Source organism: Lissotriton helveticus, chromosome 10 (genome assembly GCF_964261635.1).
Source record: "Lissotriton helveticus chromosome 10, aLisHel1.1, whole genome shotgun sequence".
Taxonomy (NCBI): Eukaryota; Metazoa; Chordata; class Amphibia; order Caudata; family Salamandridae; genus Lissotriton; species Lissotriton helveticus.
In genome coordinates, this window is record NC_136071.1 from 197498224 (window position 1) to 197525888 (window position 27665).

Consider the following 27665-nt stretch of genomic DNA (forward strand, 5'->3'; position numbering starts at 1 on the left):
AGAAGGAAATCTCAGGGCAGTGGTCATGCTACTTGTAATGTCTCGACTGGATTACTGCAATAGTATCTATCTGAATGCCCAAAAACAGCACATCAATAGGCTTCAGATCGCTCAAAATGCAGCAGCCAGGCTGTTGTCAGGTATTCCCAAATTTGTCTTGGTGAAAAAAGAATTAACTAGGATACATTGGCTTCCTGTGAAATAAAGGGTCACTTTAGGGCCCTATGCACAGCCTTCAAGGCCCTTAATGGAACAGGCCCTGACCATTTGAGGAAAAAGATCAAGTGATATGTTCCCGGTAGAACTCTTCGGTCCACTGGAGCAAAAAAAGTCCAAATACCCACTTTTTAAAAAACCAGTTGGGGAGGCAGGAGTTTTATTACATATACATCCAAGGCTTGGAATGACCTGCCATTCCATTGGAGGAATGCTACAGATCGCCTCTCTTTTAGAAAGGGACTGAAGACATGGCTGTTTACTCATTGGCCTTCACTCCGCTGATGCACAGGCAGTACACAGCGCCAGGACACCCCAGGGTAACCGCTGCGTTAAAAAATCCAATTAACATAACCTAACATAACATCCTCATACACCCACACGCATCCATCTACCCACCCATCCACTGTTGTATAAACCCAGAGCCATCTACATTTATTCATCTGTGTGAAAAACTTAGAACGACCAGTATATTTCACCGACATCCACATGCCTGCATCTACCTGTGTGTATGTGACAGCAGTTGTGTGCTTCCTTTTGTGTTGACCCAACAGTCAGTAAAGTCAACAAATTCAGAGCTGCACTATATATATATATATATATATATATATATATATATATATATATATATATATATATGTGCGCAGACTCCATGAAACGCCACTTCCAGTCCCAGCGCAACCCAGGACCGGCGAAGCAAACAGGAGACGGACCACAGCTTACAAATCACAGGTTGGTCTTTATTGCAGGAAAGGTTGTTGGCAAAAGGGCAAGACGCGTTTCGAGCTCCACGAGCCCTTGATCACATGCAATGACTCAACGGTATTCATTTGTTTTTATAATGCAGTGGAGCCCGCCTCCCCGCCAATTTTCAAACAGGTCACATGATCATGGTAATAGAGAAAATACTCTATAATATCACTAAAGACATATGCAAATACACTAAATAAGTTTCTTTACAATAAAAGATGACTTAACATGATGGCAATAATTAAAAATATTAACAATTAGAAACCATCTATTTCGTGACGTTTCTCAAAATATTTCGGAATAAATCCCTTATTTTTTAGAAACGATATGCAATGTACAAAATAGCGACCTGTGCAAAAATGGGGAAACGGGTACAATTTAAAGTGCAATTTTCAATGATCATTGAATCATAATCTGTAATACATGGAGTAAATTTATTATGTGCAAAAATGCGGTAAGAGGGAAGGGGAAAAAAAAGTGCTAGAGGTGCATAGTGATAGTAACCTGTGTTTGTAATGCATAAATGCTTATTGCGACATTGAAGGACAATATTAACCTTATATGTGTTGCGTAAAAGCATACATTAAAACATTAATACAGGTTTAAATATTTAATCATATACAAAAAACTGATTTCTTTATATATAATAAAAACATCCTGTGTAAAAAAAGTGCTAAAACATCACACACCTAGACTGATAAAATTACATCTATAAATTAGTTAATTACTATATACATAAGGAAGCGGAGCAGTTGGAATTGTTATTGGAGTGGCTAACAAGGAACTTGACTAACCACACCTGCTGTTGTACAGGAACCCAATAGTATGTAGAACTGATGCTGAAACAATGATCATCTCCCTAGATCACAGGGAACCTGACATATCTAGGGAGCAGATGAGATACTGGACGAACTGTCTCAAACAATTGGGCTTAATTACAGAAGCGAAACATTAAAGAAAGTGGCGCAAATCCTCAGTGTTATTTAGCCCATTTGGCCACTTGCTATCGTACTCAAGAATCAAACTAGATTCCAATCGCCTCAGTTTGAGCTCACGGTTCCCTCCTCTTCTGAGTTTAGGGACAGATGCCACCACATAATATGAGAGACAATTGATATCTTTATTGTGTATGCTCTCAAAGTGGCGAGCCACTGGGTATGCCTGATCAGAATGTAGAATGGCGCGAATATGCTGGAGAATCCTGACGTGCACTTGCTGTTTTGTGCTGCCTATATAATGAAGGCCGCAAGTGCACGTCAGGACATACACCGCATATTCCGTCTTGCAAGTATGGCTGCCTTGAATTGGAATTTCAAAGGTGGAAAATGGGGTTCTATAATGGGTTTTATTAGTCCCAAACTTGCATGCTCTGCAAGTAGTGCATTTACGGAACCCTGCTGGTAATAACCAATTAGGTTTTTGTTGTAGTTCTGGACTGCCTTGGTCCAGAACTGCACCCATACTCTGTGCTCGCCTGAAAGTAACCAAAGGTTTGTTTGGCAACATGCATCCCAAAACAGTATCTGTAAGGACAGTGGACCAGTTCCGATTGATTATTTGTCTGATTTTGGTTTCCTGACTGCTGTAGTCAGTTATGAACCCAGGACAGTCTACACTATTTACAATGGTATCATCAGAGACCATAACATTCTTACTTGTGTTATCTGAAAATAGACTGGCTCTAGAGCGATTTTGTGCTTTAGTTAAGGCTTGATTAAACATCCGTTCCGAGTATCCACGGGCCTTCATTCGATGTTTTAATTCAATGACACATTTGTCAAAATCCTTAGTGGAACTACATATTCTTTTTAGCCTTAGGATTTCTCCATAAGGTATGCTATGGATGGTATGCCTGGGATGAAGACTGGAGGCATGAAGCGTGGTATTGCCTGCTGTGGCTTTTCTATGTAGGGTAGTTTGTATCCGCTTGTTACCATCTACGTAGATTTTGACATCTAGGAATTCTGCTTGTTTGGCACTTATGTTGGAAGTAAATTTCAAATTGAGGGGGTTATGATTGATCTCATCAATAAATGTGCGTGCTTCATTTTCATCCCCTTGCCAAACAATAAAGATATCGTCAATATAACGGAGATATTTTACAATTTTCTCCCGTACCCATGCTTGATGTGTGACATTGAGGACCCGCTCCTCCCACCAGCCAACGTGTAAACACGCATAGCTGGGGGAGAAGCAGGCCCCCATAGCCACACCTCTCAACTGTCTCCAAATCTCCTTACCAAATGAAAAGTAGTTATTACCCAAACACCATTCAATCAAGCCTAAGATCACCTTATTATGTTCATAAAATTCAGCAGGCCGTTGACCAAGAAAATAGGTGACTGCATTAAGACCACAAGAATGAGCAATGCTCGTGTACAATTGTTCAACATCAAGAGTGATTAGCAGCATGTCTTCATGCCATTCTAAGTCCTCTATTTTAGCCAAAAAGTCACTGGTGTCCCGGACAAAGCTGGGAAGGTTGTTAACCCAATTTTGTAGAAAGAAATCAATGTATTGACCCACATTTTCTCCACAGCTGTTGATGGCGGAGATAATGGGTCTGCCGGGAACGGGTGATATCCCTTTGTGAATTTTTGGGATAAGGTAGAGGACTGGCAAGACTGGATGTTCATTATACATAAATTTGTATTCATCCACTGAAATAAGACCTTCCCTGCGATATTTCAAAAGTAGTTTGTGCAAGCTTTCATTTGCCTTCAAATAGTCTTTGTTGGTTGATTTGATATAGCAAGCAGGGTCTTGTAGCTGCCTTTGTGCCTCTGTAGAATAGTCTGATTTTGGCCAAATAACAATGTTGCCCCCTTTATCAGCGGTTTTTACTATTATATTGGGGTTATCTTTTAATTTTTTCATTAGTTCAAAGTATTTGGCTTTTTGCACATTATATTTCTTTTTCTTTTGATTGTTGATTTTTTTGTACAGTTCTTTGATATCTGCGATAATGCAATCTTGGAAAACATCCACCGCGTCTTTGGTCATGATAGGCACAACATCCGATTTTCCTTTGCATGGCGTGATACCTGCACCTTTTTTAATCATATTGATTTTTTCTAATCTTTTTTGTGTGCTAGTATCAACATCCCCACTCATCCTTTGAGAATTTGTTGCAAGATTGAGGTCACACATGTCAAGGAAAACTGGTACATCACATGCTGATATCTGGGGTTCATTGTCAGTGTCATTTGTACTATTGTTGATATCAGTACCATTAGTAGATTTTAGTTTCTGCAGCGCAAAGAATTTTTTCAGCTTTAATTTGCGAATATATCGGTACACATCGACTCTAGTGGAGGCATATCTGAAATTTTGTTCAGGGCAAAAGTTCAAACAAAACTCCAGAAGTTGCTGTTCTGCTTTTGTAAGAACTACATCTGATAGATTTACGATGGATCTCCCCATCTCTACTTTTTCTTTTTCCATGATTGGTTCGTCTTCTTGCTCTTGCCTCCTTTGTTTGTGTTTCCTTCTCCTTTCGCGTCTTTTTTTATTTCTGCAGGTGTTACTGTGTTTTTTTGACGCGGTCTCAGTGTGCGCAGTCTTTAGGCTACTAAAAAACTAAGCTCCTCATCAATGTCAAGAATAGGCATGGGAAGGCCAGTTGCAGTCAAATCTTTGTTTGAGTCAATCGAACCACTTGAGGTTGAAGCTGTATCGGAGTTAGAACTCACAGTCGCATTGTCTTGTGCCTCAAATGATTTAGATGTGGAAGTTGAATTTGGTACTGCATTTCCCTTGCTTCTAAACTGCTGACGTTTAGTGACATTGTATTTGCGCACGAAGGTAAATATCTGGCCATTTGCGTAATCCGCTGCATCTCTTGCAAATTTGCTGACTTTCCTTGCTTTAATTTTGTCTGCATGTTTCTTGAGCCTATCATGCATTTCTTCTTTTAATTTTTTGGCGGCTTCAGTTTCTTCTATAGAATTAATTTGCTCTTGAATTTTGTCAATAGTAATCAATATTGCATCTCTGTCAATGGCAGCGTATTTGATCAGGATACGTACTGAGTTCATGCTGGCCGCCAGGTTATTTTGGCCCCATTCCTTTAACATCAAGGGGTTTGGATTCTCGAAGCTCGGAGCGAGCATTATTCTTAAACCCCTTGGTACACGATTGACATCTGCATATTTCGAGAGTGAGTAATGTTCCCACCATTTTGTAACTTCAAGGCGTTTCTGCTTTTCTAATGCCTTATATAATGCTTTAATGTCTGTGTCTTGTTGGGTCTCAGTGTCAGGTGCTGTTATATTGACACTGCTGCCTGGCGTGATAACCTGATTAAACAAATGTTCCGTATATATATATATATATATATATATATATATATATATATATGAAGAATCTTGTCGCATAGAACCGCAAACAGCAAACAGTTCAAACAGTTCAGATACTCAGCAACAAAGAGCCGACCCAAAAGGTGCTGGTGAACGGTGTCTTTATTTCATAAAAGCCAGCGCTGCCGCCATGACGCGTTTCGCCTCCAGGGAGGCTTGATCACATGACAAACTGCGTGCATCAAGCCCGGCCATTTAAAGTGACAATGCATTACCTCGTGTCATAGAAATGGAAAAAATATTCCACACAAATACAAAACTTTGCTGCAAATATCAACAGCGGAAAAAGAAAGGATGAAGCCCATGTGAGCTACCTTGATTCAAGATAAAGCAATATACATATTTAAAATCAATTATGTATCTCAGTTCACAAAAATACACGATAGAAACATGTAAAAAATTGCAAAACTTGATCAATATACACACTAAAATTATTATGTACATGATAAATTAATTCATCTATGTACAATCTAAAGTGTAAACATCCCAAAAAGTTTTTTCGCCATAGATAGAAAAATAAAGTATTTACAAATAGTGCAAATAGTACAAATCCAAGTAGCAGCAAGAGTAATGACACGCAAAATATGTATTCTTAAATTAGGCCCCAGTGGGCAAGTCACTATAATAGTCATAGGCATTAAAGTGCATATATAAAGTGCAAAAGTGCAAAGAAATAATCATTAGTGATTCCAAGATTAAAATCCAACAGTTGTATACTGAGTTTAAAAAGAGAAAATTTCATCGTATATACATCTAGTAGCAGATAGGAACGAATTGGCAGGGAACAATTTAAAACATACTCAGTAAATGCTCAAAGAGTATGATCAGAACTTGCTCAAATATCCGGACAGGCATGAATAAACAAAAAATGGGGACTAAAGACAAGTGTAAAGGTCTTCCCTGTCATTGAGGCCATTAGGATTCTTAGTATTTAATTCCAGAATGTATCTGGTCTCAAGGAGACGGAGATTTGCCTCACGGTCCCCACCTCTCCTTGACGCCTCAACACAATCAATTAAGAAAAATGTAAGTGAATCTGGGACCCCTGAATGCTTGTCCTGAAAATGCCTGGCAACCGGATAGTTTTGGTCGTGACCCGAAATTGCACGTATGTGTTGGAGTATTCTTTTGTGGGCGGGCAGCTTAGTGCTGCCCACATACTGTAGCCCACAAGGGCACTCCAACACATAAACGGCGTATTCCGTTTTACATGTAAGCCACTTGGAAATGGCAGTAGGATGCTCAAAAAAAGGACTTTTGAAGTGTGTCCTATTGCTGCCAAAATGGCAGGCCTTGCACTGGGGGCAGAACTTAAAGCCCTTCTTCAGCGCTGACCAGGTAGCGGAAACCTTGGGTTCTAGAGTGTTGCTTACCAGGGCTTTAGACATTGAAGGGGATCTTCTGAAAGTCAGGATTGGCTTAAACTCCACCAAGTGCCCAATCACAGGGTCACTGAGAACCAAATTCCAATTTCTGTTGATAATTTTTCGAAGAGCCCCATGTTGTCTATTAAACGTTAGAATAGCCCTGGGGGAACACCTTTGAGCATCCTTGGTCACATCATTAGTCAAACGAGCAATCTTAGTTCTTGGTATCAATGCCTCCTGCCTGCTCAAGGAATTAGAACGTGCGATTGCATTAGCCAAAATTTCAGTGGAATAGCCCCTAGTCAGGAAGCGTAATCTGCAAGCTTCTTGCGCAGCCGCGCATTCGGCATTAGTACTGCAGATTCTCTTAATTCGCAGCATTTCCCCAAAGGGGATACTGCGAATTAGATGTGCTGGATGTTGGCTATGGGAGTGCAGGATGGTGTTTCCTGCACTCGGCTTCCTGTAAAGTCTGGTATTTAGACTAGTGCCATCTACCACAACCTCAACGTCTAAGAAACAGATAGATTCAGTGCTAAAGTTCACTGTGAAATTAAGATTGATGGTATTCAGGTTAATCAAATCAACAAACTTTTTGGCCTCATTAACATCACCCCTCCAAATCAAGAAAACATCGTCAATGTAACGCAAATATAACATAATGTTGTCAGTAAATAAATCATGGTGCTGCCCGACTAGGACCTGTTCCTCCCATAGCCCAACGTGGAGACACGCGTAGCTAGGTGAGAAACAGGCCCCCATCGCCACACCTCTGACCTGATGATAGATTACGCCATTGAAAATGAAAAAGTTTTGTTCCAGGCATATTCTGGTCATGTCCACCAGCATTTTATTGTGTGCCATAGGGAGGGGTAAATCTTTGTTCAAATAGTAGGCCAAGGCTTTGAGTCCATCCTCATGTCTGATTGAGGTATAAAGAGATGAAACATCCAAAGTCACAAGAACCATGTTGTCCTCCCACATGAAGTTTTCAATCTTGGCAAGAAAATCAAAAGAATCCTTAACATAGGAAGGGAGATTTTTGACATGGCTTTGTAAAAAAAAGTCGATATATTTGGACACATTTTCTAGAGAACTGTCAATGGCCGAAATAATCGGACGGCCGGGTGGTACATGGTTGTCCTTATGAATCTTGGGGAGTAAATACCAAGAAGGAATAACAGGATAATCCTTCTTAAGGTATTTGAATTCCTCATGTGTGAGCAAACCCGCACTCCTCCACACCTGTAGTTTTTGATGTTGTGTGGTCCACGCATTCTTGACAATCTGTAAATTACTTTTCCGATAACAGGATATATCATTCAATTGAGAGTCCGCCTCTTGTATGTACATATCCCTGGGCCACAAAACCACATTACCGCCTTTATCGGCCTGTTTGACGATAACATTGTGGTTTTTTTGCAGTTTCACAACCAGTTGTTTATAGCATTGGTTTTGCTTAGAGATGTGAAACTGCTTTTTGTTGGTGGCAGTGTAAAGGTGTTTGATATCGCGGACCACACTCTCTTGAAAAGTATCCAGATTGTCATGGGCCATAATGGGTAGAAAGGTGGATTTTGGTTTGAAGGGGGTAACCCGCTGGTCAACTTGTTCCAGAGGAACATCCCTTGGATTTTCCATAGAAGGCTGATTTTGTAAGTCCCAGAGTGTATCAAAGGTGGCCTGACTTTGGCTACTGGAAAAAGTGGGACTTGATGGATTAACGGGTTCAATAATCTTTTTCGGATGTAATTCAAAGAATTTTTTGAGTTTAAGTTTTCTTGTGAACCTGTATATATCCATCCGAGTATCAGCATAACTCATATTGCACGGAGGGCAATATGAAAGTCCCAAATTAAGAACCGCAGTCTCAGCTGAAGTGAGTTTGATATTCGAGAGGTTGACTACTGATTTTGTTTCTGCTTGCGCGTCTTCCGCTTGTTGCGGTTCCAGCGTCCCACTCTGCCCGGGTCGTTGTCGTTTGAGCTTCCGGGCACGGAATTTCCGACGCTGCCAGCGTTTGATGTTTGCCTGCTGTTTTTTTGTTGTTGTTGTGCACGAGGCTTGTGGGACCTTAGGGTTTCGCGTCGATCCTGGCACAAACAGTCGACCTCCTGTGCCAGGGTGAGCTTGGTAAACCCCAAAGCTGTTGCACGATTTGAATCCGGTTCCGGATCACTTTCTACAGCTGAGCTCAAACTGGAAAAAGAGGTAGCAGGTTGCAAAGTAGCTACATTTTGTTGTCCTGCCGCTATATTTAAACGTGCTTTCGATTTGACAGCATCATACCTCTTTGCGAAAGTAAAAACTTGTCCATTAAGATAGTCAATTCTATCCCTCTCGAATTTGAAAGCTTTTCTTTTCTTTATTATCTCTTCTTCCTTGGCCAACCGGGTCATCATGTCTGTTCTCATTTTATTAACTGTGTCGGTGGCTTCTATTTTCGAAATTTCATCTTCTAAGGCATCAATTTCAATCTGCAATTTAAGACGGTCACTCTCCGCATATTTGACTAATATGCGCAAGTAGACACTCGAGCAGTTGAGGTTGGCTTCCGCCCACTCCGCTAACATAGCCGGATCCGGGTTTTCATAACTGGGGGCAGTGGTGCTTCTAAGCCCCCTAGGCACTCGACCAACCTCCAAATAACGGGTGAGAGACCGGTGCTCCCACCACTTGGACTGCTCTGCCCTCATTGCACGTTCCAATTTTTTAAATAAATCACGTGTAGTATTAGTTCCAATTTCCTGCGTACTAGATGTAGCAATGCTGGACCCCCCGGCCGGGGAATCCAGAAACATGGAATCAGCTGCCTGAGCCCGATTTCGCAGTCTGTCGGCGGCCATGATTCAAAGCGCTATGGTTGTGGCTACTGTCGGAAACACACAAACGGCACACTGATAATTGGAGATGAATGTCCTACCAGTTGCCGCGCACACTTCTCTCTGCCGTTTCCGAGGTGTTCTCCAGGGTTCAAACTCGGATCCGGTCTCCGTGGCAATGGAGATAAAGGAAATCCGGCTGCTATCCCAACGGAACACATCAAAGGTAAGGCAGGGGCGTTGCGGCGTTCTCCTCGCCGGAGACAGTAACACTCCCAGGAAAAACCCGGAAACAGCTTCCTGCCGCGTTGCCCTTGTGAGAAGGGGTCTTGCTCGTACCTGGAAGGCGTAGGTACCGTATATGAAGAATCTTGTCGCATAGAACCGCAAACAGCAAACAGTTCAAACAGTTCAGATACTCAGCAACAAAGAGCCGACCCAAAAGGTGCTGGTGAACGGTGTCTTTATTTCATAAAAGCCAGCGCTGCCGCCATGACGCGTTTCGCCTCCAGGGAGGCTTGATCACATGACAAACTGCGTGCATCAAGCCCGGCCATTTAAAGTGACAATGCATTACCTCGTGTCATAGAAATGGAAAAAATATTCCACACAAATACAAAACTTTGCTGCAAATATCAACAGCGGAAAAAGAAAGGATGAAGCCCATGTGAGCTACCTTGATTCAAGATAAAGCAATATACATATTTACAATCAATTATGTATCTCAGTTCACAAAAATACACGATAGAAACATGTAAAAAATTACAAAACTTGATCAATATACACACTAAAATTATTATGTACATGATAAATTAATTCATCTATGTACAATCTAAAGTGTAAACATCCCAAAAAGTTTTTTCGCCATAGATAGAAAAATAAAGTATTTACAAATAGTGCAAATAGTACAAATCCAAGTAGCAGCAAGAGTAATGACACGCAAAATATGTATTCTTAAATTAGGCCTTGGTACACGATTGACATCTGCATATTTCGAGAGTGAGTAATGTTCCCACCATTTTGTAACTTCAAAGCGTTTCTGCTTTTCTAATGCCCTATATAATGCTTAATGTCTGTGTCTTGTTGGGTCTCAGTGTCAGGTGCTGTTATATTGACACTGCTGCCTGGCGTGATAACCTGATTAAACAAATGTTATATATATATATATATATATATATATATATATATATATATATATATATATATATATATATATATATATATATATATATATATATATATATATATATATATATATATATATATATATATATATATATATATATATATATATATATATATATATATATATATATATATATATATATATATATATATATATATATATATATATATATATATATATTTGCTCCCAACGATACACCAGCCTGCTGCACTCACGAGCGGGTGCTCCTTTAGGTGGGGGTGTGCCCATCCAATATATTGTCGCTACAAAATCCAACACGCAGTCCTGCGAAATTAGAAGCAGCACTCACAGGGGGGTACAAAGCCAAAACTTCTTTATTTGGCAACCAGCACACACAAGACGCGTTTCGGCGATGAGCCTTCGTCAATTGCAACTTGGAACGCGCCGCCATTGCTTTTAAAACAGATACAATGTAATCGTCATAATGATGGCATGAACAACAACAAAGGACTACTCGTGTGCTACAATGAGCACCATCTTAGGAGTACTTTTTACAGTGAAAAACGACAAAGATATATATCACTCGCTTTTCCTGTTGTTATGGATATGAGAGCGTCAAATACATATTTGGCAATCTACAAACCATTTACTCTAGCCCTGAATGGGCATAAATTTTAACCACATATAATTTTGCCCTCAGATGGGCTTACGTTGTGCCACCAATTTTTGCTGACATGATTACATACACACACACTAGTTAAAAAGGCAGTTCATCGCCGAAACGCGTCTTGTGTGTGCTGGTTGCCAAATAAAGAAGTTTTGGCTTTGTACCCCCCTGGGAGTGCTGCTTCTAATTTCGCAGGACTGCGTGTTGGATTTTGTAGCGACAATATATATATATATATATATATATATATATATATATATATATATGTTTTTGCAGAGTTTTATATAGCGCGAACTAGACCCGAATCAGGTATCAGAGCGCCCTACATATTTTTCCAGGTACGTTACACGAGGACACACTTTCATTTTTTTAGGCACAGGGAGATTAAGTGATTTGCCCAGAATCACAGGAGGTTTTGGCGTCGTTACCGAGACTCGAACCCAGATTCCGAGGTCGAGCGCCCTAGCCGTTAGGCCAACTCCTCTCCCCGAGATAGATAGATAGATATATATATAACATTGTTTTTATAAAAGCAGCATTTTTTTGTGACCCCCAAAGGCAAATAGAACAGAGCGGTTAAATACTAGGCCCACAGGGTAAAAATGAATGCTTTGGAGTTACTGAAAGTATACACATATCTTTCCTTGTGTAGTAATTGGAAACCGCACCAACATAGCATTATTGGACTGCATAGTAATATCCAGTTTGGAAAGATGCTTTAAATTTAGCAACCAACGCAATTTCATTCTGATTTTCTTTTTGTGCTGCAGGAGGATGATCCAGATGTGGAAATTGTTTCAGTGAAGAAGGGGAACAAAGATGAGGTGAAGATCGACAAGGTATGATTGGATATTTTCAAATCCACGTTCTACACTATTTGCAATTATTTTAAGTATGGACATCAAAAACAATTATTAACCCTGTTGATAATATGTTCAGCGTACTATGGAGGGTAGTCTGGTTTGTTTGCTGGTATGTGCTGTGGTAAATAGCATAACCACTGGGACCTGGACTGCTTTGCTTCATTTAAGGCCTAGTATATATATATAAAGCTATAGGGCTTACTCTGACCCTAGTGCCTCTTCCTCGTTCCTTAAGTGACAGTGAAGTGTCAAAAGCTGCATGATACCAACACTGTCCCGTTCCCCCTCTCCTTGAAGGCCAGAGTCACCATACAGTTGTTGTGGAGCTCCTTATAAGGGCCTATACCCTTCCACCTCAAAATGTAGTGGCCTCTCCGTTAGCCTCAAAATGCATTCTGAATTTGCCAGCATGGTCTCTCTCCAGCTCCAGTACCATGGCAACCTCCAGGCTTCTTGTTCAGAAGTGGTGGAAAGGCTTGCAGGAAGGAGAGTGGGGATGATTGTGGATTCACTTTCCACCCATGTGTATCTTTCAGCCCCTTGCCTCACTGTGAAGTGAACGTCCACCGTCCCGTCCCCCCTTTTGCCTCTGAACGTCCCACAGTGGCTGGAGAAGTATTGCTGTCTTTGAGCTCTCAGAGCACTGAAGGAGCAAAACAGCCCCTGGAGAGGCAGCCAGGAATCTCAAAAACCCTCTTCCCTTGGACAGAGTCTCCTCTTGGCTGTTTGGACTCCATCCCTAGTCATCCATGCTCAGTTTGCTTTTATTGCAACTAATGACCCATCTCTGATTGGAGCCCTGCAACCGTGCCCAGTGACTGTGCAGAGGCAGTCTCTTGGTGGGTGTCTACTGAGGATTATTGGGGCCCTCTACTCACGAGGAGCATGGTGATGAATTTTTGTTCACTCGGGCAAGGGGTGTGCCAGAATAGTCAGGAGGTGAATGATCCAACCCACTTGTCAGTGTTTGAGGGTTTTTGATACTGCAGGGTACAGCTGTCCCCAGCGGCACAGAGCAGTGGTATGTAGACGCAGTAAAATGTGTATAGTATTCCTGCACAAGATGTGGTGCTGCAGGCATACTATACTATACTATACACCCTGTGTGGATTATTTGGCATTCCACCTAGAAAATAGATCACCGTTGATTGGGCCTCCTGAATGTGTCATCTTGATAATTCGGCACTGAATGTCCAAATAGTGGCTGCTACTCACCGGTAGTGCTCTTGCCCGAATCCTGTCTTCCCTGCCCTAGCTCCTATGGTATGCAGTTGTATGTTCTTCTTCTGGGGCCGAGCTTCCAGAATCAGGAACAGTGATCTTGTTTTGTGCTTTTAGCAAGCTGGCCAATGTGAGAGGATGTCATGAACTGCTAGTCACCGGGTGGCTGCACCACCACAGTAACTAACTGACTCTGAGACGAAGGCTGTATAAGAGGATCATGACCCAGCTGTGACTTGTGAGACAGCGGAGAACAGTTGTGCAGTGGTGCTTCGTGTTAGGGTGCTGGTGTGGGGAGCCCACACTTAGAAACCACCCCAAAGTGGATTCTTAGTGTGATTGGTGGCAGCAGGCAAGGGTTTCTGTGGCCGCATTGTGGCATTTCCTGGTCATGGAGCTATTGCCCATTCAATGGCTGTCTGTTTGCATCTTCCTCTTTTATATTCTGCTTGTCTAAGCCTTGGACTTTCCCTCTTCTGCGGTGTAGTAATGACTCCTGTATACTGCCAACAGCAGTAGTTGTGAGTGTGAGACATGGCTTATCAGATACTCCCTCCCATTTGTGGCAATTCGCAGCTTTAGACATGGCTTTAGTTTGGTATGGGAAATTGATGCTCACTAGATGGTATTACCTTCTAATTCAATGGAGGTTAACTGCGAATGACAGCTTTACCCTTATCGTGGCCCATCTGTTAACTGCTGTTAGCCAACAACCTGATATTGCATGAAATACTTACGAATAGCAGGAACAGATCGCCTGTGCAAGTCCCCATCTACAATGGATCAATTTGCAACCCCATCTTCACCAACCCGGGAAGTGGCCCAGTCTCTGCATAAACCTCCTCAGCTGGTGTGAGGTGACCCTAAGAAATGGTACCATCTTGAAGAGCACAATGAACAAGTTACTTACCTTCAGTAATACTTTTTCTGTTAGACTTTGTCTAACCTTGCGGCACAGAGGTACTGCAGGAAAGTTTCTGGATCCAGTCCGATGCCTGGAGAAGTATTCATAAGATGAGGGAGGAATATGTGGTTAGAAGGCTCTATCAGCAATATGACATGTACAGCCCTCAATGTCAAGGTAGACGCTTTTGTAATTCATGTTGGTCTTCTGCTTATTGACCTGTCCAAGGTATCACACAGGATGTCTGTCATGAAAACATTTGTGTCTGACCGGAAGTTGGAAGTCAACTCCCCCAATTGACAGATGGAATAGATCCAAGGATGCTTGAAGCACTTCTGATTTTGCGGAAAAGATGCCAATTCATATGCCTGTCGAAAATGATAGTGGGCTCAAGTTCTGACAGTTTCCTTGTTACCTGACTCCCAAGGGTGGTCCCCTGAATGGGCTCCAAAATTCTTCTCTGATGAACAGATTCACAGGTCCACAGGGTCTCCTCTGCTACAGGGTCCCCTGCCTGGTTAATCATACTTCAGGTTACCACATACCTAGGGCTACTGAGGATAACAGTCATGGCCAAGGCGATTCCAACTAAACGTCACCACCAACATGAGCCTCTCTTGCTAGGAACAATAAGCTACATAGACACTCGTTCATTGACAAACATGCGATTTCGCACGGACCCACCCTATTACTTCAGCGCCCCGCGCCTACTTAGAAGGCGAACCTCACCGACGCACTTACCCATAACACTTATTAGTGGGAGCGGGCTGGAATCCACCTGGCGACATTGGCAAACACCACCATTGCTTTATAAACGAATAAAAACTTACAGACCTGTACATATATAACGCTAAATGGTTTGATGACTGTGAGTGCAGTAACGAAACACTTTACGCCGCCGAACCTCGGGGCTGTCTGCCATACGGCAGTGTTCATCTGACAATGTTTCATTTTTTTTTTTTTAAGACCTTTATTATTCAAAGTGCATGGTACACAGCATTCAGCTTACAACCCGCCAGGGCCAGCCGCGTATGATTGTAACCTTGTATGCATTAGTAGTTGAACACAGCCTCTAGGCCGACACCCTTGAGGTTCGGCGGCGTAGATTGTTCCATTTCAGCACTGCACAACATCAAAACATTTAGTAATACGGAAGTATAGGCCTGTAGGGTTTTCTTGTTTCCTATGTAAATCCGTAGTTACAGAACTATGATAGCATTCATCAACTCCGTCAGATGGATAACGGCCTGCTCCTACTCATATGTGTCATGAGGAGATGTGTCAGCTAGGTCTGCCTTCCAGGAGTGCGCGGAGCAGCGGTAGCAGAGGATGAGGCTAAGCAACGTCATAAGTGTGTCGGTGAGCGAGTATCCATACAGTTTATCAATCCTAATAGGAGTGGCCGAAGTTTATATTGGTGTTCAGTGAGGATCACCTCGGCTATGGCTGTTACTCTCAAAGGCCCCATGTGGAAGTGTGCACAGTAACTAACTACAAAGAGCCTGGTCATTAGGGGAAGCGGGACCAGTGCGCCAATAAACTTCAAAACGAGAACATGTGAGGTATACATTAAAGGGAGGGGGAGTACGGGTAGATGTAGCCATGTGATCACGAAAAGACGTGTGGTGCCATTGTGTCAGTAGCGGTCGAGTAGGCGGGTAGGAGATTACAGTATGCAGCTCGCATGCATGCCAAGCATACAAGGGATGGGGTCACCACTACAAGGGCATGTCAAGTACGGTAGTAAGATATGGTTCGTGAGGCTGCCCCCGGTAGGACTCCCGATAAGAGCTGGATGTGTGGGGGCGCAAGCGTGCAGGGGGCAGTGTATACGACATTGCTAAACAACCAGGTATGCAGCATGTGTTTTTCGGGACGTGGGAGTCGTGCAGGCAGCAATCAGTATGTCACGTGTAATGGTGCGTGGGCGCCGGGTGGGGGGGAGAAAGAAAAGTAGAGGAGTAAGGAAGGCTGCTGGGAGTGGATATTTCTCATAATGTCCACTGCAGGGAGGGGTACGGGGGTATGGCGCAGATCTCTTCACGTGATCCCTTGTTCCACTCATTTCCGTTGAAAGGATTGGAGGATGTCATCCCATTGTTGTGCAATTGGGAATTTCCTAAGGCCTGCCGTCTCTTCTCGCCGCAGGACTGTGCTCTCTGCTCGCGCCGAGTTTGTGAGGGATAGGCTCCAGTGTCGTATGTGCGGAGGTGTGTCGGCATTCCACCGCTTGGTGAGCAGTCTCTTGGCCGTGATCAGCCCGAGATCCCAGTATCGGGCCTGGACTTTGTTCAGCTTTGTGCGTTTGTACAGTCCCAGTATGCAGGCCTCCCAAGTCCTCGGCACGTGTTCCTTGGTGCAATGCGTAAGCAGCTCAGTCACCCCATCCCAGTAGTGCTGAAGGGCAGGGCAGAGCCAGAGCATATGGAGGAGGTCCGCTCCCACCAAGGAGCAGCGGCTGCAGGCGGTGTCCGTGACCGAGAAATATCTGTTTATTTTTTCCGGGGTGAGGTATGCACGGTGTAGTATGTAGAGTTGTATAATTTTAAAGCGAGGGTTACGAGGGACGTTAACCGGACCAACCAGGACCATCGCCCACTCCTTGTCTGTCCAATCCTTCCCCCGGTCTGTCGCCCATTTCTCCCTCAGTTGTACGGTGGCGAGATGGGTGTGAAGGAGGAGAGCTTGTGCTAGCCAGTGTATTATGTGTGTGCTATTGCTCATAACGTGAAGGTATTGTATAAAATGATGCATGGGCAGCTCGTCAGATATGTCACCCCAGGCGGCAGTCAGCGTGCGGACGAGGGACGCGTGTAGTAGGAACTGTCCAGCTGGGAGAGCAGTGTCCTCCACAAGGCTGGCGAAGGGGAGGAGAGCGCCATCGGAGTACAGGTCCCCCAGCGTTTCCACTCCTGCAGTGGTCCAGCTGTTATAGGCCCATCTCCCTGCTGCCGGCCCTCATGAAGATTCTGGAAAAGCACGTTCAAGGCGTGCTTTCCAATTTCCTTGAATCTAATGAGGTCTTGCACGCCACCCAATCGGGCTTTCGTCCCCATCTTAGCACGGAGACTGCGCTCCTGGAGGTTTCGGAAACCATTAAAGGGGTTCTGGACTCTGGGGGCAAAGTCATGCTGGTGATGTTAGACCTGTCGGCGGCTTTCGACACCGTTCCCCATGATGGTCTTCTCGCGAGACTTCGCGAGATAGGCATACGGGGGACGGTGTTCGACTGGTTTTCTTCCTTTCTTGCCGGCCGCCGGCAAACGATCTGGGCCCCGCCTGATTCCGCCGTGATGCCGCCTCTGGGAGTCGGGGTCCCTCAGGGCTCTATTTTGAGCCCGACCCTCTTTAACATCATTATGACCCCGTTGGCGGCACTGGTGGAGTCGCATGGTGCCCAGATCGTATCTTATGCGGATGACACCCAGCTCCTCTTCTCTTGTACGAGAGGAGGCGACTTTGATGGGGAGAGTATTCGGGATTGCCTTGGGGCTGTTTTTCATTGGTTCCATCTAAACAGCCTTAAGTGCAATTCCGACAAGTCCGAAGTACTTTTCTTTGGGTGTGACACCGAACCTGACTGGCAGACTTGGTGGCCACGGGATATGTTCCCTCCATCCTGCTCCTCTCAGGTTGCAAAGAATCTAGGGGTGAAGTTGGATAACAGGTTAACCCTGAAATCTCAGATCCTGGGGGTGTCGGGTATGTGCTTTGGCATCCTCAGGATGCTGCGGAGGTTCCTTCCTCTGTTATCCGTGGAACATAGGACGCTGACAGTTCAGGCTCTGATTGGGTCCAGGTTGGATTATTCCAACATTCTCTACCTGGGCCTTCCAGAGTACTTGCTGCAGCGCCTTCAAGTGGTGCAGAACGCCGCGGCCAGGGCAATCTTCGGCCTTAGTAGGCGCTCCAGTGCCTCGGGCCTGCTGGTAACGTTACATTGGTTGCCCATCCGCAAGAGGATCGCCTTTAAGGCTCTGACCTTGGTCTATAAAGCTCTTCACAAGGGGGGAGCTAAGTACCTCCAAAAGAGACTGGTCTTCTATCATCCGACCAGGTCTCTGAGGTCGGAATCCCTGCACCTTGCTGTTGTCCCTCGGGTGAAGAAAGCGCGCCTTGGCGGGCGCTCTTTTGGATTGCTGGCATCTCAGCTATGGAACTCTTTGCCGCTGGCCCTGCGGGGAGCTACTAGCTTGCTGGCTTTTAGGAAAGGCCTTAAAACGTGGCTTTTTACTCAGTAGCCGCTCTCTCTTGAATTCCTGGCTCACTGCTCTTTTAGTCTTTCATTTGGTGTTATGTTATTGTGTTGCAGCTTGTTTGCCTTTTCCAATAAAAGCGCCGGGACACTCTTTTTGAGTAGCCGTGCGCTATAAAAAATGAATAAATAACATAACATAACAAGTCTCACAGCCGTCAGCGCCCCCGTCGCAGTCGGGGTGCCCAGTAGGGGGAGTATCGGGGCATACGGCATCGTCGTACGGGTGAGGCGCAGGCAGCGCAGGAAACATCTGCGCGCTACCGCAAGATACAGCTGCGAGGGGCGGGGAGTCCGAGTCAGCGGGTGAAACAATACTTGGATTTGCAGTGGGGACCAGACATCGGCGTCCGTGGCGGTGTCTCCCATGTTCCTACCACCTAGCCACCCCAACACCCACTGCATTTGCGCCGCCAGGTAATACAGCTCCATGTTGGGAACAGCCAGTCCACCCGCTTCGGTGGGCATACATAGTTTTGTCAGTGCAATGCGTGGTCGACCTTTATTCCAGATCAGGTCGCGTAGCAGGACTTCAAGGTCTCGGAACACCCGGTTGGGGATATAGGATGGAATATTGGCAAAGTAGTACAACAGCCTTGGCAGAACTATCATTTTCGTCAGGGCTACTTGGCCGGGAACGTTCAGCGGTAGAGTTTTCCAGAATCCAACTTGCGATCGGATGGATGCGATCGCCCGCATCAGGTTCCCCTCCAAAATATCTGCAGGGTTACGGTAGACGTGGATACCTAGGTATCGGAATGTCGTGGGATACCACTGTAGTCTCTCACCGCCAATGCGTATCTCACTCTCGGGTGTATCCGGGTCAAAGGAATAGGCCCCTGATTTGGCCCAATTGACTTTCAAACCCGACATTTCCTCAAAAGTGCAGAAAATATCAGCAAGGGACGCCGGAACATCACTCAGATCTTTGATATAGAGGAGGAGATCGTCTGCATATAAGAACACCGTATGAAGGCCATCCGCCATCGGTATACCCCACTCCGCTCCTCGGGACCAGAGTATCGCGGCCAGGGGTTCCACAGCTAAGGAGAACAGCAAGGGTGACAGGGGGCAACCCTGTCTAGTGCCCCTCTGCACACGAATAGGGTCAGAAAGCAGTGTACCAGTGCGGACGCGGACAGTGGGTCTGCGGTACAAGAGGCCAACCATAGTCTCGTAGTCGTCCCCCAATTCAAATTTGTCCATGACTGCCCGTAGGTACGGCCATTCCACTGAGTCAAATGCTTTCTCCAGGTCCAGCACTAGACACCCGGCGCGTGGCCATTGTCGTGTGGCGTACTCCTGTATTCGTAATAGGCGGCGAATGTTATGGGACGTGTGGCGTGTTGGTACGTACCCGTTCTGGTCGTGATGTACTAGGGTGGGTACTACGGGGGCCAGTCTTCGGGCAAGCGTAGAGGCGAGGATTTTATAGTCCGTATTGAGGAGTGCTAGGGGGCAGTAGGACCCCAGTCGTTCGCCATCTCTGCCAGGTTTGAGCAGAGATATGAGGGTAGCCTCATTAAGCGTCGGGGGCAGAGAGAAGTCGTCCGCGGCCGCAGTGTACATTTTTAGTAGGTGGGGAATAAGAATGTCCTAGGCGGCCTTGTAGAATTCGGCTGGCAAGCCATCCGGTCCCGGAGACTTGCCATTCGAGAGATTGAAAATGGTGTCGCGGAGTTCCTCGGGGTCTAGTGGTGCTCCGAGGTCATCCCGCTGCGCAGCCGTGAGGGCAGGCAACTGTAGGGGTGAGAGATACTCGGCAATGTCAGGCGGTGGGACACGCAGCCGGGAGCGATATAACCCCGAGTAGTGACCAGTGAACGCCTCATGTATTTGGCGCTGTGTGTAAAGCAATCCACCTCCCTCCGCCTGTATGGCTGAAATGGGGGTCGAGCGATCCTCTCGTGCAATCAGCCAAATCAATAGCTTGCCAGGCCTATCACCCTGCCGATGCGTGCGGGCAGAGTGTGCTGCGAAGTTAATATTGCGTATGCGTTCCAAGACGCGACCATGTTGTGCTGTGGCCTCTGTCAGGCGATCACCCGCATCCTCCTCCACATCCCGTTCAAGGCCCAGCAGTTCAGTCTCTAGTCGCGTCAGGTCGTCTTCTAGCTGCCGCCGCATTCGCCCCGGCGTGCCTAAACAGAGTCCCCGGGTCACCACCTTGAACGCGTCCCATTCGGTCTGAGGGGAGGATGCCGTGCCGGCATTGAGCTCAAAGTATTGAGCCGTCTGTGTGAGCAGGGAGTCGCGGAAGGTCACGTCTAGTAAGAGGTCTGGTTGGAGGCGCCAGGTGGGGATAGGCGGGCGGGGATGTTCCCATGCAATCGCCAGTGTGTGGGGGTTATGATCTGAGTGTGTGCGGCCCATATATTGTGTGTCCTTAACCAACGGGAGAAGATCAGTGGTGATCATGTATCGGTCTAAGCGCACATGTAGGGCATGTGCACCTGACCAGTAGGAATGTGTTTGTGTTGTTGGGTTGCGTGCTCTCCATGCATCTTGGAGGTCCCATTGCATGGCCCAGTTGAGGAGGGCTTTCGTGGTAGTGTGCGTCTGGGCATTGGCCGGGGGCGCAGAAGATCTGTCCAGATTCACATCCAGGACACAATTGTAGTCCCCCCCCAAGAATCCACGGGATGCCATGCCAGGACGCCAGTGTCGTTGAGAGGCTATGAAAGAATTTGCCCTGGTCAGTGTTTGGGGAGTACAATGAGGCAAGTACTACAGGGTGCCCATCAAGTCTGCCCCGAGCTATCACGTATCTACCCTCTGTGTCTATCTGCGTGTCTATGACCGCCCACGGGGTGCCCGGTCGGATCCACATGAGTGTCCCGCGAGCAAAGGAGGAATACTCCGTGGCGTAAAGCTGTCCGCGCCATCTGCGGCGCAGTGTGTGTACCTCTGCTCTATTTAAGTGTGTTTCTTGTAACAGTGCTACGTGAAATTTGTGACGTTTCAGATAAGAATAGATTTGGTAGCGTCTCGACGGTGTGTGCATGCCCCTGACATTCCACGTACATATCTTGATCTCAGCCATATTCATCGCTTCGGAAAGAAATACCCCCTCTCCCCACCTTCCGCCCCCCTGGCGAGAACCCCCATAGGTCCCCTGGCCTCCTCCCCCCACTCAGAGCAGACACAGGCGTTGGCACATGTAGGAATAGTCTAGGCAAATCTCCGGGGGCGGGATAAAAGTTATAAAGTTCAAACAATGCAAAACAGTAACAAATACCAAAAGGTCGGCTTCGCAACATGTCGCCGTCCAAACACACCTATGAGGTAAAGAAACAATACTCGAGTCTAGGGGGTAACGTGTGCTAGTCACAGTCTCGGCGGCCTACTTATTCAAGCAAGGAAGGAAATCGCTGGTCCTCCCCGGGCCATATGAGGTGTGTGCCATGCAGCCAAAGTCATTGCGCGGGGATATGGTACTGCCTCTTGCTTCGAGGCCTCAGTCCAGCTAGTCATGCAAGGGGAAAGCAAAGCAGATCGCGCTTCCCAAGTCTCTGGCATAGTAAGTTCCCTGCGCGGTGGTGCAGGGGGGAAAGAGGGGGAAGGACCGCAGCGCGGCCCCACCAGCACCTTACCTTCTCAGCGTCTATGTGACTGGGGGAATACTCACTGCGTCAAATTCCCTCCGTCCAGCTTTGGGGCAGGAGGAGACACCCCAGGCGACGTCCAGCACCCGCAACGTCCCAGTGTCCATCCGGCCCCCAACTCCGTCCCCGCCGCCATGGCAGGATTTGTTAGGATTTCTTGTGAGGATTCAGTGAATCAGGTCAGCTGTCTGCGGTGTGATATCCGGCAGGTCCACGGATAGCTGGGAGTCTGGTATACCGTACACAGCGTCATCACCGCTCGGGACTATCCGCGGGCTGGCGTCCTGCATGACTTCCGATGTTGGTGAATTGCTCATCTGGGAGACTCTCCGGAGTGCATCTTGCTGTTCCTGTATTATTTGAGCTGCTGGCGGGGAGTGGCGTGTCGCTTCCTCCGGACGGCGGGCCTGTTGGTCCCTGTTCCTGCGACGACGTCTCGGCCCGCGTGCCCTCGCCTCAGAGCTCTGTGCCCGTCTGGGTGTCGTGTCTGTACCACTGTCGAGCCATTCGCTTACTTCTTCTGGATTATTAAAGAAGTAGGTCTTGTCCCGTGCCACCACTCTCAGCTTCGCAGGAAAGAGGAGGGAATATTTGAGGCCTGCTGTGCGGAGTCTCAGTTTTACCTCCAAGAAAGAGTGCCTTTGACGTTGTACCTGTATAGTGTAGTCTGGGAAGAACATCACGGTGGCATTATCTATACGAATCTCCCAAAGTCGTCTAGGGGCTCTCAGGACTGTGTCCCTGTCTCGGTAGTTCAGTATCTTGAAGAGCAGTGGTCTTGGGTTAGAGCCCGTGGTATGCGGTCTCGTGGGCACGCGGTGCGCCTGTTCCACCACGAAGTAGGGCGAGAGTGTGTCTTCAGGTAGCATGTCCCTTATCCAGTCTTCTACACGTTGGGCAGGATTATTGCCCTCCCATTTTTCCGGGACCCCCACGAGCCTGATGTTGTTGCGTCTTGTTGCGTCTCGCCCGCCCGTCCGCGTCCTCAGCGCGGTCTTCCAGGAACTCTACTCTGTTCAGGAGGTCCTGTACTTGTTTGTCCGTTTGGGTGACTCTGGGTTCAAGGTCCGTCACAGTTCCCTCTAGAGTCTTGGTCTGATCAGCCAGTTTCTTATGGTCGTCTCTCAGGTGGGTGAGATCTATGGCGACGCTATCTATCTTGGATTCCAGGGAGGTTCTGGTCAATTGGAGCGACTGTTCTAGGCGCTCCATGGCGGCGAGCACGCTATCCAGTCTCGCGGTTAGCTGATCGGCAGCCATTTTTTTTGCGATTTGTCTGTCTTCCCTTTCGGCGGGGCACCTCCAGTTCCAGTGCGTGTCCTTACCCCTCCGGACATGTGCAGGGCTACCTGGCTATCTGTCCAGCCCGGTTTACAGGAGGATGAGGCGGCTCTCGGTTCGTGGTCTTGGTGATGCCTAGGCGTGGCGGTACTGTGTGGCTCACGGTGGCTCCAACGCGGCTGGCTGGTCAGTGTCACACGCGTCATCAGCGGCGTTCCTCAAAGCAGGCAGTTGCAGAAGTATCGAGCAGTAGGCGCCAATTAACAGCTCTGAGATTGCACGTGCATATGGCAGGCAACAGGTCGCATGGCAGCAAACTGCCCAGTGTTGGCGAGATCCCGGGCCCGACCCCCGGTATCTTCTCCACAGAACGCCGCGGGGTGGGGAGGAATCGGGCTCTCAACAGTTTCGGGAATGGCGTCCCGGCGTTATTGCTTGTCTCCTGGTGCTTCGAGCCACGCTAAGGCCAATGCCACCTGCCAGCGCCCCGTAAAGTTTCAGAAGTCGCAGTCCCTCAGTGGGCGCTCATACTTGTGATTCTCTCCTAATATCAGTCACAATAGGCCCTGGAGGGGGGGGTCTCGCGTTGACCTGCCCCAGGCGGTGTCTTCGGCAGCGATACGCTCCTCTCCCCTGCAATGATGCTCCCTCGGGTCTCCGGCGCCTTCGCAATGTAGGCAGTCGCGCCTGTTACAGGTATTTCGCGGGGCCCCTGAGGTGACGGTCCCCGCTGCGGGCACTGTGGGCATTCGCTGTGCACATCCGGCTGCCTGGCGACTCCAGGCGGGGCGCCCCTTGCACCTTCAGCACCGCGGTCACTTCCGCACATCCCCGGCGGCGGTCTGGGGGCACCCCGCCGACGCCGGTCACAGCAGGTAGTGTCTAAGTGGCGGTTCCCCTGACCGCGCCTCCTACCTCCACGTCGTGCGCCCACAGCCGGGTCAGCCCCCAGGCAGCAATGTCGGTGTTTGTCTTCCAGCCACCTCTCTGTGACACCGCCGACGCCGTCTCAGGTCAGCCGATGAGTCTCCCGGCCTCGTGTGTGGCAATCCCAGAGGCCGGATCTAGTAGCGAGTAGGCCGCGTGTGTGGGCCTGCGTGGCACGTCAGACCACGGCCTCTCGTTTATGTCCTTGCCGATCAACCTGCAGGGAGCCACGCCGGAGTCCTTCAGGAAAGGCCGGTGCTGATCGGTTCGGATCCTCCGAACAAAAAGTGGCCAGCGGGATGGCGGCAGCTGGACAATGCTCCGCCTGCAATTTCGGGCGGCTTTTCAGAGAAATGACGGAGAATTAGCCCGGGGAAGGGGAGCTCGGCCCGGAGCTCTACCCTAGAGCGACTGTCGCCATCACGCTCCTAGCCACGCCCCCATCTGACAATGTTTCATATAGTTATTGATTTACGCAGCTGGCCCCGAGGGGTTGTAAGCTGGAAGCTGTGTAACATGCACTTTGTATAATAAAGGTCTTTTAAAACATAAAAAAAAAAAAAATCATACTTCAGGTTTTGAATTTCAGGAACCTCAATCACATTCTGTAGTGGTCCACTACAATCAATAATAATTGCATTCAAAGTTTGCAACAATAATGCTAATTGTTTGATGTACCCAAGGGACGAGATTCATGTCAGGGGTGAGAAGCCACGTTGTTTGATACCAAACATGACATATTTTAGTAGTGCATAATGGAGATGCTAATCTTGAGAGAGCCTGGTTGGCAGCCCATGTTATTCTATTGACCGCTAACACTTATAGTAGTTTCCAATGGGGAACGCCATTATAGGGACATGTAGGCTTGCACTTATAAGTCCACACCTTTAATATAATGCACCCTGCCTTCTGGGCTAAGGAAGCCTACCATAGAGGAGTCTGACATTTATTATAGGCAGTGCATTTGACTGTACAACACATGGTGAGGGCACAGTCGAGTTTGAGCAGTTTACAATGCTCCTGCAGTCTACATTGGCCTACTGTCAGTAGTTTGCTTGGGTCACCCAGGGTGGCACAAAATCATGCTGCAGCCCCAGGGACCCCTTTACGACTTATGCCCTGGGCACCCTTGGTACCATATACTAGGTACTTATAAGGGGTAAAGTCTTTACCAATTTGGTATTACCAAGTTGAACGTAACAGTTTTGGGAAAGAGACTGGGGTCTGGGCAGCAGACTCCAGTGCCCTATCAGAGTCATATCCATCAGCATGTGAAGCACAAAGTGGGGGGTGACCATACAAAAGGGGTTCTTTCCTACACTTATATTCATAATCCCTCTCTCTTGACCCTGTTCAGGCCAGTGATTTCATGCAAGATGTTTAAATTACACAACTGACCATTGGTCAGAGGGAATCTCTAGAGATACCCATCTTGCTGGGATAAAGGAATGACGTAATAAATTCTGTGTGTGGGGAACACTCCCGTCTCTAGTGAACTCCTGGTGAAGTTTTCCAGTACATGTAAGATGTGCTGACTTCCAAGTTTCAGCAGTTGTATGCATATGATTGATCAATTGAGCTAAATGCAGTTGAGGTAGTGAGTCTTAAATTCTCAGAATTGATTCTTGACTTCAAGAGACTGCAGAGGCTGCTTGCTGCCACAGTGCAGACAATGCGAACCTCTCTGGCACCACACCCAAAATAGATTTGTCCCTGGTCACAATAGGTCTTTGAATCTCAGACATCTATTCCACCTAATTGACGAGACGTTGGGTTGGGATTCCCTCCTTTCGGTCATCTCTCTGGACCTAGTGAAAGCTTTAAAAACACTTGGTTTTGAGTGCACTTACATGGTGCTTTAGTTGCATATATTTATTGTAAAACAATTCAGTTGGGGAAAACGTTCTTGAAACACTAGGGACAAAACGAAGGGCGATCTAGACCAACTTTTATTCTCTCACCTAGCTTATTTGCTCTATCAATGAGGCCATTTGCTTCCTCTGTGAGTCATAAGGTAGTTGAGCTAGGCCTATCCATTGCAGGCGAATATCTCCTGATATATATTCCGAGACAGAGTTCTTCATAATGTTGGTAATCAAGGCTGTGGAGGGCATCCGAGTTAATTGAGGAAAACAGTGTATTTTTTTCTGATAAGTTGGGTGACGGAGATGGAAATGGCCTGTACACCACCTCCTTTGACATTTGCTCCACTTTCCTGTTTCGGCACAGATCTGCCACTCTTTTATGCAACTCGTTCAGGGTAATTGCGAGAGGCGGCTGGTGGTCCATTCTGAACAGTGACCTTAGCACCCTTTATTTTCAAACAAGCGTGTGGCCAGCAAAGCTGACTACTACTTTGTTGTGTTGTCTGGATTGAATTTACTTCCTGCCAGACGGGTGGCAGTGGCAAGATACTGTTAGTGAGAGGTTCGAGAAGGCACTCAACTGGGGTTGCATACTTCTGATAAACCCACTCTGGGGCCTTCTGTTCTTTGCCAGTTCTGGCCATGGAACTCAAGTTTTCATGTGGAAATGCATGAGAGCTGTATGGCACTGGAATATTGTGTACTTTAGCTGGCATAAGAGACACTTTCAGTTTACATTGAGGCAAATCCTGCTCTGGCCTTTAATGTATGCAGCCAGTCTAACCTGGGGGAACTACACACTGAAAATGCCCACACACCAGGGTCTACACACTCAGTGGACCTGGGGCAGGCCATGAGAGCTAATGTGTTTTTGTATTAGTACAGGTGACAATGCATGCCCCCAGCAAGCTTCCATACAATCTATGCATCAACACCCCAGACATTGGTCAGGAAAGACAGACCATATGCATAGGATTTGGTTGTGCCCGGTAACTAATCTCTTTTGGCTCTAGGTCATAGGTGAACTGGAAACTCCAACTGAAAGATCTGGCCTAAACAACCAAGGGGCAAATCTGTTAGATGTACTGAATCCAAAAGGGTCAAAACAGGTGTAACGTAGGCCCTGTGGCGCAGGGAAGACACCACCTTTTAGGGGCCCACTGATTCATCCTAAGGGATGTTTGTAGACACTGACAATTTCAGTTGTACTGTTTCCCATCATACGGGTAATTATGTGCTGAATTGTGTACTGCTGGTGTCTATCTGTTGTTATATTGTTTCATGTAATAACAAACAGAAAGTCCAGTAAAGCGTTTAAACAAATAAAAATATTCTGTACCTTTTCCAGTAATGTTATTTCAGATTTTCTTACTGTTTTTCACGTTGAAACAACGTCTCAGTGCCTGGGCGGTCGAAT

The 27665-nt window shown here is 46.8% G+C and overlaps 1 protein-coding gene across 3 annotated transcripts in view; it reads left to right on the forward strand.

Moving 5' to 3' along the window:
* Positions 1–27665, forward strand: part of KNOP1 (lysine rich nucleolar protein 1) — a 386483-nt gene that overhangs the window by 349716 nt on the left and 9102 nt on the right. For all 3 annotated transcript variants that reach the window (XM_078665100.1, XM_078665101.1, XM_078665099.1), the window contains exon 3: positions 12098–12166. In XM_078665100.1, coding sequence (XP_078521226.1) covers positions 12098–12166 — 69 coding nt within the window. The remainder of the gene's footprint in view (positions 1–12097; positions 12167–27665) is intronic.